Genomic DNA, 18,470 nt, shown 5'->3' with positions numbered 1-18,470 from the left:
ATAACCCATCGTTTTTTCATTTTCTCATTTTTTTAAAATCCTCAAAAATGATGAAAAACGGCGTGCTATAGTATGCCGTACGATATGGGCTATAGCCTGTGACGGCGGATGCCGTCACTATACCTAATGCAGAGGCTAACACAATTCTATGTATAATGTAAATAAGGACACAAATTGTAACAAATGCATTTATTGAAGTTAAGGGGGGACACTGAGTTGTCGGTGATTCTCTGAAGTGGTGGATCTCCTCATACACCTACAAATGAGCAGAGATAAGGCACATTAGTTTAGGAATAAATAGGACAGCATACTTTCTAATTGACCAGTATAAGGAGAAGACTTGTAAAGAAGGAATGTAAATCTCTGTCTAAACTTACCTCTGTTTATTCTCATCCTCCTCTCAGGGTGGTGTTCGGGCAAATGAGTTCCCTCTGGGTATAGGCACCCCTCTTATAGTTCCGGGAGGGACCAAGTGGGAAATGGAGCAGGGGGGATTGGGATGGACTATAGTCTATAATGAATGTAATCCTGTATGTGTTGTATATATATTCTATGCTAACTACTAATTGTAAATAGGTATGGAGGGTGCATAATAGGGGGAGTAAGTTTATATAAAATGGCATTGTGTGATTCTAAGAATGGGGAATATGGTTATGGTTACCCATGGGGAATGGTATGGGCTAACCAGGGAATGGACTGCACTATAAAAAGCAGTCAGTTGTATTGAACCCGAGATATGACAGGTTGTTATGCATAGGCCTGTCAAAGTGATGGAGAAATAAAGCCTTATTGAAGGTGCCCTGGACTGGTCTCTATTCATTTGTTGCCTTGGCCGCTCGACACTCTCACATAGCCCATGGTCCAAAATGATGAGAAACGAGGATAACTTTTTTTTCAAAATTTCAAAAAACATGGGCTATAACCCATCGTTTTTTTTCATTTTTTCATTTTTTTCAAATCCTCAAAAATGATGAAAAACTACGTGCTATAGTATACCGTACGATATAGGCTATAGCCCATGGTCCAAAATGATGAGAAACGAGGATAACTTTTTTTTTCAAAATTAAAAAAAAACATGGGCTATAACCCATCGTTTTTTTGATTTTTTTCAAATCCTCAAAAATGATGAAAAACGGCGTGCTATAGTATGCCGTACGATATGGGCTATAGCCCATGGTCCAAAATGATGAGAAACGAGGATAACTTTTTTTTTCAAAATTTCAAAAAACATGGGCTATAACCCATCGTTTTTTTCATTTGTTCATTTTTTTCAAATCCTCAAAAATGATGAAAAACTACGTGCTATAGTATACCGTACGATATGAGCTATAGCCCATGGTCCAAAATGATGAAAAACGAGGATAACTTTTTTTTTTCAAAATTTCAAAAAAAGTCCTCCGTATTCCTCCGCAACACTCCGCAATTTGCTAATGTTTCTCATCCTCCGCAACACTCCTCCGCAACTATCTTAATATATAACAAGGTTGGATGGTCCTCCCTGACAAGAGAGACGAGAACTACATTGGCACCTGTTCTTGTATAAAGCCATGCTTGGAGATTGTCCTAAATAAATCTCATCTTTCCTGAAAAGGGACTCTGAACCCTACCACACCCGTTCAAGTAATTCCCCCAAATTCAAGTTATCAAAAGTTAACTCTGAACTTGGTAGATCTGCTTTTAGCTTCTATGGCCCTAATACATGGAATGACCTGCAAACATTAAAATTTACCACATTGGTACCCTTGAGTCGTTTTAAAACCTTGGTGAGCATACAAACCCCCACAATATGTAACTGTTTTATATCGTTTTGAATCGTTTTCAAATTGTGCAATGCGAGTGTGATATCTGGGGTGCATAGTGCATACATTTGTTAGACATACTATCAGTCCGACAAGCATTAGTCCGACAACACCGTCGCTCCCGACATGCATATACAGTACAGTATGGAGGCGTGGGACGGACGGACGGGAGATGCAGGTTTTCATAGTAAATGCGACCTATGGTCGCAACAATATCTCACACTTATATAGCACCTTTCTGAGTACCCAAAGATGCTTTACATGAGGCAAGAGGAAGCAACAAAAATAAAAACAACTTTATTATCCCATGCCATCAAAACCTCAAATGTCCTTTTGAACATAGTCCAATACCCTCACACAATAGTCCACATTTCACATAAAAAAACCTGTATTCCAATACCTTAAAATCTCGGCCACTCCCTCACACTCGGTCACTCCAGCATGGTGGTGTTACGATGAAATTGGTGACCTGCTGAAATATGTGAAAATCGTGTAGACAATCACAATGTCAATGTCTGCTGATAAATGAAACGTAACAATTTACATTCAGAGTAAAAAAACCTAGTGATATTTAGGCCTTGTATTTAAAGATCTCCATAAAGTTGTGTGAAGTCCACAAGATCGATGGTCACATATTTCAGCAGGTCACCAATATCACCGTAACACTACCATGCTGGACTGACCGAGTGCGAGTGAGCAAGTGGCCGAGATTTGGGGTATTGGAATTTAGAAGAAACATCAAGCAGAACCCGACTATGTCGGGGGAGAGAAAGAGGAAATACAGGCAATAGTAGTAGCAATAGAAATAAACATAATAGTGATATATAGTACAACAATGTCAGATAATACGTATATAGTGGAATAAGAATGTTAAGATAAAATACAGTGTAGTGGTGTGGTGTAATATAACATGGTAGCAGTGCATGGTTGTGCTCTGTGAGGAGGCAGAGTCCATAGTCACATAGGCTCTGTGAAGAGGGTTACAGCAAAACATCAAATGGAGATGGTGATGGTTCTAATTCTACCATTATGAGAATGTTTTTATTTTATATGTTAATAATGTAAGTCTGAACCAGGACCTTAAATTAAAATATGTCCAGACCACCATGAAAATGTAAATAAAACCCAAATAAATTATCCTAATATAGGAATATAGGACTGTCAGTTTAAGACAGTAAGAAACTTTTTCAAAAACCTTAGGCCTAGTTGTCAAATATAGTGCGCTGTCAATTTAAGATAGCACAATGGATAAACCTTTGAGAGAACTTTGAATGGAACCAAATTAATCGGTATACATTATCTTTTGCAAATGAGTGAAATACCCTTTGAATAAAATCCTTTAGTCACCTTAACCAATCCTAGAAAAACCCTTTGAACACAATCCAGGCAATGGATAAAACACCTTGTTAAAAGACCTTTAAAAAGTAATTGGAAGACGAAGGAATTCAGACCACACCCAATTATAAAGTTTAGAGGAATTTATATAAATTGATTCTCAGTGAAATGATGTTACAGATCCAGGCTTGACATAGCGTTATTCCATGACTGAATCACAACATTATTCCACAGTTTTACAACTTAATATAGTAGGGACAGAGACCAGGGGGTTAATCTGGCAACATAAATATCGTAAGTGATAGGCCCTGAAATATTTGTTATGCATAACAGGATGGGGACAACACAAAAGTGGACTCAGATAAAGAAACCCTTCTTTATCTGAGTCCACTTTTGTGGCAGTTGAAGCAGAGAGAGGTACTCACCCATCTCTTCCAAAACAAGTCAACGAGATACTGCACTTTTTCACCCTTCAGCAAAGTCTTTACAAGTCTTTTGTGCATTTCCATTGCTGACACACGGCAAAGGCCAGGTCTGGGTTGCTACCAGTGGGAGTGAGTGAATTCACATCATATATCTTCTGCAGATCAGCTTCCACCAATATGGAAGGAGGTGGTGTTAGGTGGTGTTAGGATGTGTTAGAAGGAGGTGGTGTTAGAAGTTGGTGGAAGCTGATCTGCTGATCTACTTGCACCTGTCATATATACAGGGGACTTCAATTCCCAACACAAGGTTTGGGGTTACAGTCAAACATCAAATGAAGATACACAGAGCTAATGGGCCTCTACACACTACTGTTTGACCAAAAAGAGCCCCCAAGCTTCTTTCTCGTGGGTCAGCAATGGAAATATAATTATCAGCACCTCAGTCATGCCACTTGAGCTTGTTGACTTGTTTTGGAAGAGATGGGCGAGTACCTGCCTCTGCTTCAAGAGCCACAAAAATGCACTCGGATTAAGAAGAACCTGGCAATGGCAGACGTTATGATTATGGACGATTCAGTGCCAGAGAGGTTGTGGGTGTGTCGGGAAGAGTCAAGCAGATGATACCTGATGCAAAGGGAAGAGTCGCATACCTAAGCCACTACAAGCAATAACATTCACCCACTTGTTCCCACATACATAATGCCTGCTACAAGCGACTGTCCTTTTATTTCGCCCTTTTTGACATGATTTCTGACATCATTGTTGCCACAATGATGTCAGATCATATGAAGTATTACTTTTAAGATAAAATGCAGCGTTGTGATGTACTATGATATGGTAGCAGTCCATGGTCGTGCTCTGTGAGGAGGCCGGGTCCACAGTCACACTCTTCATAGGCTGAGTGAAGGCTCTGTGAAGAAGCCTGGTCCACAGTCACACTCTTGATAGGCAGCTGGGGGTCCATATTACAAGTCCATGGAACTGCAGTGTGAGACAAAAATAAACACCAGGGAGTGGCTCCCCGGATGATGAGTTAGTGGCAGGCCTTACTGGACAGTGAGTCAGTCTGTACAATGTTTATTTATTTATTTGACAGGGAAAATGCTCATTAATCAACATGTCAGTTTTCACATCCATGTAAATGGGCCAGAGTTAGCCAAAAGCTAGTTTACATCTGTAGTCCCTGAGTAGGCTCTTAAAAACGATGATAAAACTATCCATACAAAAACACATACAATAAGTGTTAAACAAACAAGTGTTAACTGATTGGAAATGATCCCACACAACCAAGGGGTTAGGAGAGGAGAAAAGTTAGGGTTAGGGTTACTTTTTTTTACATGTACTGTATATAGAGCAAAGGTCCGACAGAGATACTACCCAGAGCAAGCAATTTTACAGGCAAATACATTACAATATAATGATATAATTGTGAATACAATTATATATTATCTGACCACATTGATATACCATAACAAGAGGTTGTCATGGTAAAGTTTATTTGAAACAATAAAAATGAAAATAAATGGTACAGGGAATGGGTTAACGATGAACGTGTCTGCTTTACTACATATTTTCTAAATTTCACATGACCTCTGCAGATCAGCTTCCACCACATAATTCAAGGAGGTGGTGTTAGGTGGTGTTAGAAGGAGGTGGTGTTAGGAGTTGGTATTAGAAGGAAATAGTAGAGGAGGTGGTGGAAGCTGATCTTCAGAAGACAAGAAAATGTGAATTCACTCACTACCGCTTTTACCTGCACGTGCTATCTATACAACACTCAAATATCATTCCCAACACAAGGATTAGCCGTTACAGCTAAACATCAAATGGAGAGACACTTGTCCACAGGTCTTTCCAGTGTGCTTGTCTTGGCCTGCACACAAATGACCAGCTCCTTTCCTACTGTATAGTATCGATGCATAGTTTATTATATAGAAATTTTAACGGTTAGGTTCTTCACTTACATATGATACTTGATGACTATTCCCAGGCAGGCAGACACTCTGTTGCTGGCTCCATGAAGAGGCCTGGTCCACGGTCACACTCTTGAGGCAGCTGGGGGTCCATAGTAGAAGTCCATCGACCTGCAGAGTGGGAGACGAAAAACTCCGGGGAGTGTCTCCCCGGACGATGAGTTAGTGGCAGGCCTTACTGGACCGTGAGTCTGTACAGTGTTAATAACAGCCACACTGATGGGAAACACAGGGGGGGAGGAAAGGGAGGAGGGGGCTGGGAATATAAAATGCCGCCCCCAGGCTAAAGAAAACTTGAATAACCTCCCTATTCTGCATCATACCGACACTTTACATGTAGAGCAAAGGACCGACAGAGATACTAGCCAGAGCAAGCAATTTTACAGGAAAATACATTACAATATAATATTATATCATTATTATATTCACAATAATATCATCTGACATTGATATACCATAACAAAAGGTTTTCATGATAAAGTTTATTTGACACTTATATGGTTAACATTGAAGGTGTCTGTTTTTCTCCATGTTTTTAGTGATGGGAGATTAATCGGCAAACACATCGGTATCGGCCAATTTGAGTTGTTTTTAGATCAATCGGCATCGGTTCGATGAATCAATTAGACCGAATAATTCATCGGTCCGATTAATCGGTCTGTCTTCACAGATAAACAAGCCCAAAATAACAGCTTGAACAGATCTACAAGCTCACAATATTAAATATAAAGGTATTTAAGTTAAATCTGACTTGCCTAAGCCTGTAGTGCAGTTACCCTGTTACATGTATTTTTCAGAATGGACAAAATCATTAAAAAAATCAATACAGAATGACATATCAACATCGGTAATATCGGTTATCGGCCATAACAGCAATTATTTATATCGGATATCGATATCGGCCAAAATGTCTCATCGGCACATCCCTAATTACTTTTACATATATTTTCTAAATTTCACATGTCTTCTGCAGATCAGCTTCCACCACATTATGGAAGGAGGTGGTGTTAGGAGGTAGTGTTAGAAGGAGGTGGTGTAAGGAGGTGGTGTTAGGTGGTATTAGGAGGTGGTGTTAGAAGGAAATTGTAGAGGAGGTGGTGGCAGCTGATCTGCAGAAGACACGGAAATGTGAATTCACTCACTACCGCTTTTACCTGCACGTTCTATCTATACAAGGGACTATCATTCCGGGTTACAGCTAACATCATTAAATGGAGAGATACTGCTCCAAAAAAAAGATTTATCATGAAAACAATAAACTTAAGTGTCAGTCTGTGTCAGATGAGGCATAACTTGTCCACAGGTATTTCCAGTGTGCTTGTCTTGGCCTGCACACAAATGACCAGCCCCTTTCCTCAGGTATCATCTGTGTGACTCTATGCATAGATACTGCTACTGTATGTCAAGTTTCATTACATAGACATTTCAACAATTAGGTTCTTAGCTTACATATGATACTTGACTATTTCCAGGCAGGCAGGCACTCTGTTGCTGGCTCCATGAAGAGGCCTGGTCCACAGTCACACTCTTGAGGCAGCTGGGGGTCCATAATAGAAGTCCATGGACCTGCAGAGGGGGAGACATAAACTCCGGGGAGTGTCTCCCCGGACGATGAGTTAGTGGCAGGCCTTACTGGACCGCGAGTCTGTACAGTGTTAATAACAGCCACACTGATGGGAAACACAACCAGCATCATACCGATCAGTCCCCAAGACACTTTACATGTAGCTAAAAGGACCGACAGATACTAGCCAGAGCAAGCAATTTTACAGGCAAATACATTACAATATAATGATATAATTGTGAATACAAATATTATCTGACATAATTTATATACCATGACAAAAAAAATGCTACAATATTAAATATAAAAGTATTTAAGTTAAATCTGACTTGCCTAAGCCTGCAGTGCAGTTACCCCGTTACATGTATTTTTCAGAATGGACAAAATTATTATAATTTTTCAATACAGAATGAGATCATATCGACATCGGTAATATCGGTTATCGGCCATAAGAGCAATTAATTATATCGGATCTCGATATCGGCCAAAATGTCTCATCGGCACATCCCTATATTTTCTAAATTTCACATGTCTTCTGCAGCTTCCACCACATCATGGAAGGAGGTGGTGTTAGGAGGTGATGTTAGAAGGAGGTGGTATTAGGAGGTGGTGGTAGAAGGAAATGGTAGAGGAGGTGGTGGAAGCTGATCAGCAGAAGACGGAAATGTGAATTGACTCAGTCACTACCGCTTTTACCTGCTATCTATACAAGGGACTATCATTCCCAACAGAAGGATTAGGGTTACAGCTAAACATCAAATGGAGACATTGAGCCAATAAATAAAATGTATCATGAAAACAATAAATGCAAGTGTCAGGTCTCACAGATGAGGCATAGCTTGTCCACAAGTCTTTCCAGTGTGTGCCCACGCGCCTACTGTGGCCTCTAAACTAACCGTACACAGCAGATTAAACATCAAAATAAGATAAATACACCATACCAAAAGCAAATAAAGTACATATAGCAGCAACATCTAAACCACATCAATCAATATTAATAATGGCCCAGTATGGACCCATGTCCTCAGCCCAATCATTGCACATTAGGCCATGGGACAACGGCTTCTAAAAGCTTTAGATTTTGAGATAGTTTGCCCCCAGCCAGCACACAGCAAATAAACAAATCAAAATAAGGTCAATATGCCAAACCAAATTCACATAGTAAAGTAAATATATTGTAAATATATATTTTATAAATAAATATTAGGGCAATAATCAGTGAGGCAAGATAATAAAGCTCTCCTAGGGAACATTTGATTATTAAGGTCAAACAAGACAACATGGAAACAGACTAAAGTGCACAAATGAACAATATGGCCAACAGTGGCATGTGCTCAACCAAACAAAAGCCATTAGCAACATTGGCTGCAACAAACAAGCTTAAGGCCTACCATGTGCTTTCTCCTTCACCCTGCATTTCCTGCAGCAGAGGCAAAATGGCTCTCAACTAGGAGGAACAAGACTTTTGTGCTTCCTGCTGGTCATGTGACTAGGTCAGGTGCAGTAGGTGCACCCATTCACCTGGATTCCCACATACATTTTGACCATAATATTTGAAAATAGCCGATCTACAAGCTCGCAATGCGGCGCATACACAAGTAGGCCTACTAGTACGGACATTTATACAATATTTAGCTCACTCTTACATCAAGGATGTTTTTCCAAGTTTGTATGTGTGTATTACAAAGAGCAGTTATTCTTTTTTCATTTTGCATCTTTGCAAGGTTGTACCTTTGTAGGCCTACCTGTCTCTAATGTATAAGCAAAGTTGTAGCAGCGGTTAAGACACAGGCTTTGCAAACAGAAGGTTCTAGGTTCAAGCCCAGCAAGGGGCTTTTTACAACTGTTATCTTAGTCTTACCCAATATTTCACTCCTAATGAAGAGTGCAATTTGTTGTTTCAGTTTTTATATTGACTCATTTTTTAACCTACAACATTCGGTTTATACTTAAGCAATAAGCCACGAGAGGCTTATTGCTTTTCTAAAACGGTTCCAAACATTATAGCAATATTAACCTAATAAAACTATTACATTCACAAAAGTATCTACGCTTTGCGCCACCAGAGCGAGCAAGCCAGAGCCACAACACTTCCTTGTTTTGCTCCGCAAGTAGCTATATGTGACGGGAGAATAGCGCTTGATGTATTTACGGGGCTGCCTGGAGCCACACATTCACAGTCATATGAGCCGGGCGGTGCTTAGACGCCCGCACGGCATGTGTTTGTAAGGCATGTGTTTGTATTTAACTTGAGCGTAAAATTAAACCAAATGGACTGGGTTTCATTTTACACTCTCAAAAGTGAAAGAACTAATAACCATTTGGTTAAAAGTAACTCTCCATCATTTAGCTGGGGACCACCTGGAACCCCCTCAAGGACCACTGGTGGTCCCCGGACCACTGGTCGAAAACCCACTGGGACAGAGAGAGTCAATAGAACAACGCCATATCCATCAGAAGAAAAAGAACAAAAACTAAGAATACAGATGCAGTGTAAATATTAAATATTAAATCAGCAATTCAAAGACTTTAGCAATACAAAGAGTTTATTTAAAAAAAGAAAATCACAATCTTTCACTGGAATACAAAGAAACGCGTCCGACAGTCCAGCATTAATGACAACGCAATCCTCAAGGTGATAATCCGTGTGGTCTCGATGGAATGAGAGTGGACGTTGTCCGGTCACGGCCAGGCCTACAAGACCATCGACATCTCATCGACTTCGCTCATCTGGTCCGACGAATCCTCCACGAATCCATCGTCATCCTCCTCTTCCTCCTCCTCCTCCTCCTCCTCCGTTCTCCTCTTCAGCCCCCGTTGTTTGGACAACGCCACGGCGTAGCGCATGGTGTAGACGTTCCAGTCACATCTGCATGGAATAAAGAAAAAAAAAAAAAAGTGTTACTGGAAATCTTAAACTCACAATGAAGTCGAAGTCCAGATCAAGGAATGGTTTAAAAGTGTTGAGAACACGATCACACATTTATTACAAGAGCGCTCCTGGAGAATGACACGACACCAAAGTATCGTCATCGTGACATCTCGATTACACGTTCCCACCCTCTCTTAGACAAGTCGAGAGTTTCCCAAAATAAAAACACACATGGTGAGAAACAACAAGACACTCCATTAACACATGGCCTTATCTGGCTGTTGTTCCAGTCTGCTGGAATTCACACAAATAGGTTTTTTTTCCTGCGAGAAGAAGGTGAAAGAGTATCTTACTGTACATGACTGAAATGTCATTTTCCCAATACAATCTCAAGACTGAAGGTTTGTTGATGGTGTCTAGGTGTTATTGTTCTGAACCTATGTTTCAGGTATGTGTATACCATGAGGCTGATTCTAACAAAAATGCTTCCAAATCCTAACAGTTTGCTGAAAAACCTTATGTTTCTATGTTAGCGGTGCTCAACCTTTTTCATGTCAAGGATGATCACCCCCAGAATGATTTGTATTTGGCCCGTGGACCCCCATCTGAAAATATGTTGATCCAGGGACCCCCCAGAAGCAAAGATTTGAGTTAAAAGCATTCGCTCTGAAAGAATATCCAAAGATTTGCGCCATATTTTGATGATTTTTCAATAGTATAAAATAAATGCTCTAAACACCAAAATGGATTAACCTTTGCTTTTAGGACATTTCATTTATTTAATAACCTAATCTTCAGATAAAGCTCACAAGTCACAACATGTCGCACGTGTTGTGAGCTTGTAGATCTGGCTCATTTTGGTGCACGATGCTTTCAAGGAAGACATGCAGGCTTCTGTGGAATCCCAAAAGAAAAACACAACATGCTTCAAAATGACCACAGCAGTGACCCGTGTTTGGACCTGTGTTCGGACCCGTGTTTGGACCTGTGTTCGGACCCGTGTTTGACACATCTTGCCTGCCTGCAATTCCTGGAAACGCCCCTGCCCTGACTGCCTGTGGCAAGTAAACGTAAATGTTTGGGCTAGTGGAGTTTGCTTTCACTGAGTTTGCTTCACTGCACTGGCTTGAAGGCTTCCGGTTGTTTTTCTGATTGATTTTAAAATTATTTTACTTGTGTATAAAGCTCTCAATGGTCTCGCACCTTCATACCTACATGACTGCCTGCCTAAATATGTCCCAAACCGCCCCCCTAAGGTCTTCCACTGCTGGCCTGCTCGCTTTGCCTAAAAAAATGGCAACTAAAAAATATGGGGAAGCAGCTTTTTTGCTTCTACGGGCCGACGGCATGGAACAAACTCCCACTGTACCTTCGACAGGCAGCCTCTGTAGTTTAACAAACTCCCACTGTACCTTCGACAGGCAGCCTCTGTAGTTTAACAAACTCCCACTGTACCTTCGACAGGCAGCCTCTGTAGACATTTTTAAAGCACAGCTCAAGACCCACTTCTACACCCTTGCTTTTAATTGATCTTTTATTTATTTTTGTTATTCATGTCCTCACTGTATTGCATTACTGCTCTTGTTCTTTTTAATGTTTATGCCTTGCTTTTCTTTTCTTTTATTCTCCATTTTTCTGTAAAGCACTTTGAGCTGCATTTCATGTCATGAAAGGTGCTATACAAATAAAGTTTTATTATTATTATTATTATTATTATTATTATAATAGAGGGTATGCGCGTGACATCATCATACCCGGGAGTTATGAAGGGAATGCCTAATGCCTGCTGAGTGGAAACAAATTATAATATAATAATATATGCACCATTTATTGCATTAAACAACTTTAAACTCAACTCAACTTGATTTGCCTCTCACTTTATGCATGCGCATACCCTCTAGTCTATATTATATTATATATATTATATTATATACTCACGAAGAACAATAAATGCAACCTTGTTACAAATAGCAGTTGCACTCATTGTGGAAGTGACTGTCGCTGATATGCTGTTGAAACAAATGTTTTTAAATGTGCAAATAAAATGACAAATGCATTGAAAATAAAACGGAGACTTACAGCTTCGACAGACTTTCAAAATGCCTCTGGAGACTCTTCTGTAGGGACTGGATGGTGGGCAGCAACGCTCCACATCTGGAGAATGACAACAAGACTTTTTTTTTTTTTTGCATTTTCACCATTCTGCCCTCACTTTTATCCTCAATAGAGAGTCGCAGTCCCGCCCCCTCGAGAGACCCGGAAAATAAATCGCCGTTCATTTTTCCTCATAGGCATTTCTTGACTTAAAGTATTTATTTAAAGACGGTTACGCCACGGACAAAGCCAACTCGGATCGTGACAAATCATGACAATGAACACAATGTTTTGGGCCGATCAAATCATTAGAAAGAAGAAAATAAAGGCAGGAGACAACACTATTTGTTTTGTTTTTCTTCTTATAAGTTATTTGATCGGCCCCAAAACATTGTGTCATGATTTGTCACGATCCGAGTTGGCTTTGTCCGCGGCGTAACCGTCTTTATATAAATACTTTAAGAAATGCCTATGGGAAAAATGCATTGGGATTTATTTCCTGGGCCACTCGTTGTTCTGAAAGGGGGAGGGACTGCAACGCTCTACCCCCTACCAGGGCCCAGGAAATGATTCTCCGTTCATTTTCCTCATAGACCAGGGGTAACCAACCTGGGGTTCGCGAGCTACCAGTAGCTCGCGGGAACCTTTCGAGTCGATCGCGAAGTGTCAGACCCATTGGAATAATGTCAGTGCCGCTCGTCACATGCAAATTAATTTTGAGCAGAGCGCTGTGGCTCTGAGTTTGAGAATAGACCCCATCGTCCAAGGGTGTGTGTGTGTGTGTGTGTGGTGGGGGGGTGGTATCTTAGCAACACTGAATGATCTGTCCCATTGGTCGTGTGCTCGTATCATGAGCCAATGGCTGCAGCTCTGAGCTTCCCAGACCCAGGTTCCCATTACGTCATGCCGTAAAGAGAACTGACAGCCACAAGGCTGCTACCATATTAGCAGCTGTGAGCGCTCTTCTCTTCTCGTGAAGAAAGCAGGACAGAGTTGTCAAATAAATCCCGCCGTCATTCATACTGTATTTATTCTCCGACCCGACATTAAAATACGGAACAACGTGCTCACGGGGCTCGTGACAGGCTGCAGACACTTCGAGTTGGGACTACTAGCCGATAGCGCCGCTGCTCCTTCAGTTTTCGTTGTTCGTTGTTATAATATTTTTTATTATTGGGATTTGATCATTGATGCAAATTCTAAACGTATGGATGCAGCTGCAGAAGTTGTGTTGCTTAAAGGAATGCATAGTTGCGTTCTCCCCTAACAAAAATATAAAAATGAGACAAATATACTGAATATACCAGTCTGCAATGCAAACTAATAGGCGAGTGCACTCCAGGGCATATGCAAAGGGAAAGAAATAAAGAATGACTTCTGTCCGTGACAATAATCAATGCTACAGTTTGAATTCTGTACACACGCACACATAGAGCAAAAAATATGATAAATATGAAATATGAAAACTTGTTGAAGTACAACGCATGAGTCAAGTAGCTGCTTTTGTATCAAATCCTATTTACTGAGCCTACTGTCATTGAACTGCTGTCCGATAAAATGCAGGATGTGTTTGCATTAACTTCAGATATTTAAATGGAGATTATTGGATTAGTAAGTGACTGTCACCTGCAGGTCAGAGCTAAAGAGAAGGAATTTTGGTCTCTTGTGAGCAGAGAAGTATCCCCTGATTGTGTTGTGTGCACTGAAGCTGCATGCCTACTTTGGTTCCACGTACTTATGTGAAATGGCCTTTTCACAAATGAAAATAATAAAATCCAAGTTTAGAACTCGTATGACTGACTCACATCTTAATGACACCCTCAGACTGGCAATCACTAAATATGAACCAGATTTCAAAACGCTTGCAGATAACACAGCAGTCTCATTAAAGGTGGGCTGACCCTGAGAGTATGTCACCATATCTGTGCAAATATATATGGTCATGTTATGCCTATGTCATTTGTCATGTGAATATTCATTGAAATGAGAAACAAAATATTTCTAATACTAATTATTTCTAATTTGTCTTAATATTATTTGACATTGATAATATAACAAACTTACTATAAGTATTTATTCTAATTTAAGCTTTAGTCTTTGTGTGGATGTGTGCACATGCATTGAGCCTGTCAGAAATAGCAAAAAAACAAGTGTTTTTTCTAACACGTTTTAGTGGTAGATCTTGGCTTACAATTGGGAATAAAATGGGCTCTTGGGCTTGAAAAGGTTGGTTACCACTGTCATAGACATTTCAAAAAGTATTTATTTAAAGACGGTTACGCCGCGGACAAAGCCAACTCTTGTCGTGACAAATCATGACAACAAACAGACATTTTTGGGCCAAACAAAAGATTTGAAGGAGGGGAAAAAACACTTATTTGTTGTTTTTCGTCTTTGTAATTATTTGTTTGATCCAAAATATTGTGTTTGTTGTCATGAGTTGTCACGACTCGAGTTGGCTTTGTCCGCGGCGTAACCGTCTTTAAATAAATACCTTTTAAGAAAAATGCATTGGGAATCATTTCCTGGGCCTGGCGTCATCATGACAGGGGGCGGGACTGCGACGCTCTACTCTATATGGTACTTTGCTCAGCTCAATCAAATCATCACTATGGCATAGGCCCAGTGTTGTTTTCGTCGACTAAAACTAAGATATAAACTAAATATACTGACGATTTCGTCAACAAATAAAAACTAGACTATAATGTTAGGAAGGGACTATAGTGGACAAGAGATCCAGTATAAGACATTTTACACTTGGTTTGAATGCTGAAAACAGCTAGTAGTCATTACGACGGCCCGCCAAAATACATTTTGTAGATTTAGTCGACTAAAATCGTATGATATTTAGTCGACTAAAACTAGACACTAAACACTAAAATATTCCAGTTGACTAAAATGTGACTAAAACTAAATGAAAACTATTCGAGAGACTATGACAAAAAACTAAAATCTAAATAATTTGCTGCCAAAAACAACCCTGCATAGGGCAGGCCCTCAACAATAGAGCACCTGACGTAACTCGCTCATCCCTTCGATTCCCCTGGTTCACAGAAGTAATGTCTCTGACTATGGAGAATAACATGGGGTGACCTTAATATCGTCTACTATAAGCGTTGTGGTCCAAAAATAAACAAGCTGTCTCTGCGTTATTGTCAGGGAGGTGTCTCTCTGTATCGTTATATTGTCAGGGAGGTGTCTCTGTATCGTTATATTGTCAGGGAGGTGTCTCTGTATCGTTATATTGTCAGGGAGGTGTCTCTGTATCGTTATATTGTCAGGGAGGTGTCTCTGTATCGTTATATTGTCAGGGAGGTGTCTCTGTATCGTTATATTGTCAGGGAGGTGTCTCTGTATCGTTATATTGTCAGGGAGGTGTCTCTGTATCGTTATATTGTCAGGGAGGTGTCTCTGTATCGTTATATTGTCAGGGAGGTGTCTCTGTATCGTTATATTGTCAGGGAGGTGTCTCTGTGTCGTTATATTGTCAGGGAGGTGTCTCTGTGTCGTTATATTGTCAGGGAGGTGTCTCTGTATCGTTATATTGTCAGGGAGGTGTCTCTGTATCGTTATATTGTCAGGGAGGTGTCTCTGTATCGTTATATTGTCAGGGAGGTGTCTCTGTATCGTTATATTGTCAGGGAGGTGTCTCTGTGTCGTTATATTGTCAGGGAGGTGTCTCTGTATTGTTATATTGTCAGGGAGGTGTCTCTGTGTCGTTATATTGTCAGGGAGGTGTCTCTGTATCGTTATATTGTCAGGGAGGTGTCTCTGTATCATTTGCAACAGTCAGTCACTCATATATGATACAGTCTGCTTCTATAGCGAAAATCTAACTAATTCAGCAGCAGTAACATTAGCGTTTTCTCTCAGTCAGTTGATTCTTCATATCCATATGAGTGAAGCGGCCGGGGTGACATGTTTATTTTTCAAACACAGTTCTTATATGAGGCGGTCTAATGCAAATAAAAAGTACGTGAACCCGTGGATTTGCGCCCTCTACCAATATTGACGTCAGACTTCGGTGCTCTATGTGAGTAGTTGTTCCTTCCTCACCTGTTCTTGAGTTTCTGCCCTTTCAGCAGCAGCAGGCTCTGGGCCCAGCGCAGGTAGAACTGTGACTCACCTGTTCTTGAGTTTCTGCCCTTTCAGCAGCAGCAGGCTCTGGGCCCAGCGCAGGTAGAACTGTGACTCACCTGTTCTTGAGTTTCTGCCCGTGTTGCAGCAGCAGGCTCTGGGCCCAGCGCAGGTAGAACTGACTCACCTGTTCTTGAGTTTCTGCCCGTGTTGCAGCAGCAGGCTCTGGGCCCAGCGCAGGTAGAACTGCAGGTGACCGGACCGCTCCAGGGAGCCCGCCACGAACGCCAGCAGCTTCTCAACGTAGACGTCAGGGAGGGAACCGCCCACCACGGAGACTAACACACACACACACACACACACACACACACACACACACACACACACACACACACACAGAGTATATGTATAGTTGACATAGATACTCCACTGTTACGTTCTTAGTTTATACATGATTCATGATAACTACTTTTTATATTATGTGATGTATGCCATGCTTTTTGTTTTTGCTTAATGTAAGTCGCTCTGGATCAAGAGCGTCTGATAAATGCCTACATTGTAAATGGTTCAGTTTAATTGAAGAATTTCAAAATGGCGATTAACCCATTCTGAACGGGAACCCATTTTGGGTGTCAGCATCATGTTATGCTTTAGCTATTGAAAAATAGCAGATCTACAAGCTCGTAGCGCGCCACCGAGTGGCGCGCTACGAGCTTGTAGGTCTGCTATTTTTGAAAAATCAAAGAACGACTGACATTTTTAGAATCTGATCTCAGGTCAGAAGGGGTTATAATCAGACCAGTGTGTGTCCAGTGGAAACCTCGTATGAATCTGATCTCAGGTCAGAATGGGTTAATCAGACCAGTGTGTGTCCAGTGGAAACCTCGTATGAATCTGATCTCAGGTCAGAATGGGTTAATTGAAGAATTTCATAATATCGATTAACGTGTGTGTGTGTGTGTGCGTGTGCGTGTGCGACGTGTGTGTGTGTGTGTGTCCATAACGGCGCCTGCAGGTGTCACACTCACTCTGCTGGTGAGGCACCGCCTCCAGCGCCTCCTGGACGAGCGCGGCCTCGTTGAGGCGGAACGCCAGCACGATGGCCGACGCCCACTCCTGGCGGCGCAGCTGGAGGCGCACGCTGGCCGGGGTCACGTCCAGGTCCAGGTCGTAGGGGTCGAAGGTCAGCGTGCCGTCCAGGGAGTAGACCAGCAGGCCCTCGGTGGTCGTGGCCGCCCAGCTGCGGCCTGCCGGGGGGGGGGGGGGGGGGGAGGAAGGGGGAGGGAGGAAGGGGGAGGGGGGGGCACAGAAAGACTTCAGTGGAATAAATGCATTCGCCATGTATCCGAAGGAAGTCTGATCCAATCACTTTTAGATTTACTCCAGTTTAATCCTGAGTTTAAGTTTTGTAGTGTTTAAGATCAGATTTTAGGCATGTTTATTAAGCCTCCAGGAAAATCCGTGTTGAGATTCTGAATCCACTGTTTTTCATTAAAACGTCTTTGTCCTAAAACTGTCCAGTTAGGATTGTGTTTAAGTCCAGCGTATTTTAGAGCTTCAATGCCGTGCGCCATGAAATGTTGCACAAATCTTGTGGTTGTCTTTTTTTGCATTGTTAATATTGTATCTGTGTTGTCCCAGCCTTGTAGCTATTGTTTTACCCGTTTCTCCGACATATTGTAAACCACATTTTTCATATGTGATTAAATAAATGCAGTTGCTGGTTCTGGCTGTTATTTGTTGTTTAGGTGTGGTGCAGTGTTGTTTTTGGCAGCAAAATTTCTATTTTAGTTTAGTCAATAGTCTTTGGACTGAAACGTCATTTAGTTTTAGTCACATTTTAGTCACCTGAAAATGTCTTAGTGTTAGTCTAGTTTTAGTCGACTAAATGTCATGAGATTTTACTCGGCTAAATCTACAGGTGATTTAGTCGACTAAAATGTGTTTTGGTGGGCCTATGTATAGCATAGTAGTATAGATGTATAGTTTACATGTATAGTTTCATTATAGATATTCCACTGTTACGTTCTTAGCTTACGCATGTTTCATGATAAATGTTTTTATGTGATGTATTCCCATGCTTTTTTGTTCTTGCTTAATGTAAGTCGCTCTGGATTAAGAGCGTCTGATAAATGCCTAAATTGTAAATTGTAAATTGTCTTGATGCCGTCGTAATGAGTGTTTTTACAAAGCCGATCTACAAGCTCACAACGCCTTTTAACTTGAGAGTAAAATGAAACCAAACAGACCCGCAAGGGTCTCTTCACGCTCTCGAGTTAAACAACTGTTAAAACATCTGCATTACGGTAATTACACGAGGTCGACACAATT

The 18,470-nt window shown here is 41.0% G+C and overlaps 1 protein-coding gene across 1 annotated transcript in view; it reads right to left on the bottom strand.

The window, feature by feature from the left end:
• Window positions 1-9,624: 9,624 nt before the first annotated feature.
• Window positions 9,625-18,470, bottom strand: part of pwp2h (PWP2 small subunit processome component) — a 34,328-nt gene continuing 25,482 nt past the window's right edge. Inside the window, exons 18-21 of the mRNA XM_080758038.1 lie at window positions 17,168-17,386; window positions 16,327-16,477; window positions 12,048-12,122; window positions 9,625-9,965 (exon numbers count right to left, since the gene is read on the bottom strand). Coding sequence (XP_080614164.1) covers window positions 9,791-9,965; window positions 12,048-12,122; window positions 16,327-16,477; window positions 17,168-17,386 — 620 coding nt within the window. The 3' untranslated portion in view covers window positions 9,625-9,790. The remainder of the gene's footprint in view (window positions 9,966-12,047; window positions 12,123-16,326; window positions 16,478-17,167; window positions 17,387-18,470) is intronic.

The sequence above is a fragment of the Protomyctophum bolini genome (assembly GCF_963924005.1).
Source record: "Protomyctophum bolini genome assembly, chromosome: 24".
NCBI lineage: Eukaryota > Metazoa > Chordata > Actinopteri > Myctophiformes > Myctophidae > Protomyctophum > Protomyctophum bolini.
This window is presented reverse-complemented; position numbering and strand designations above follow the sequence as displayed.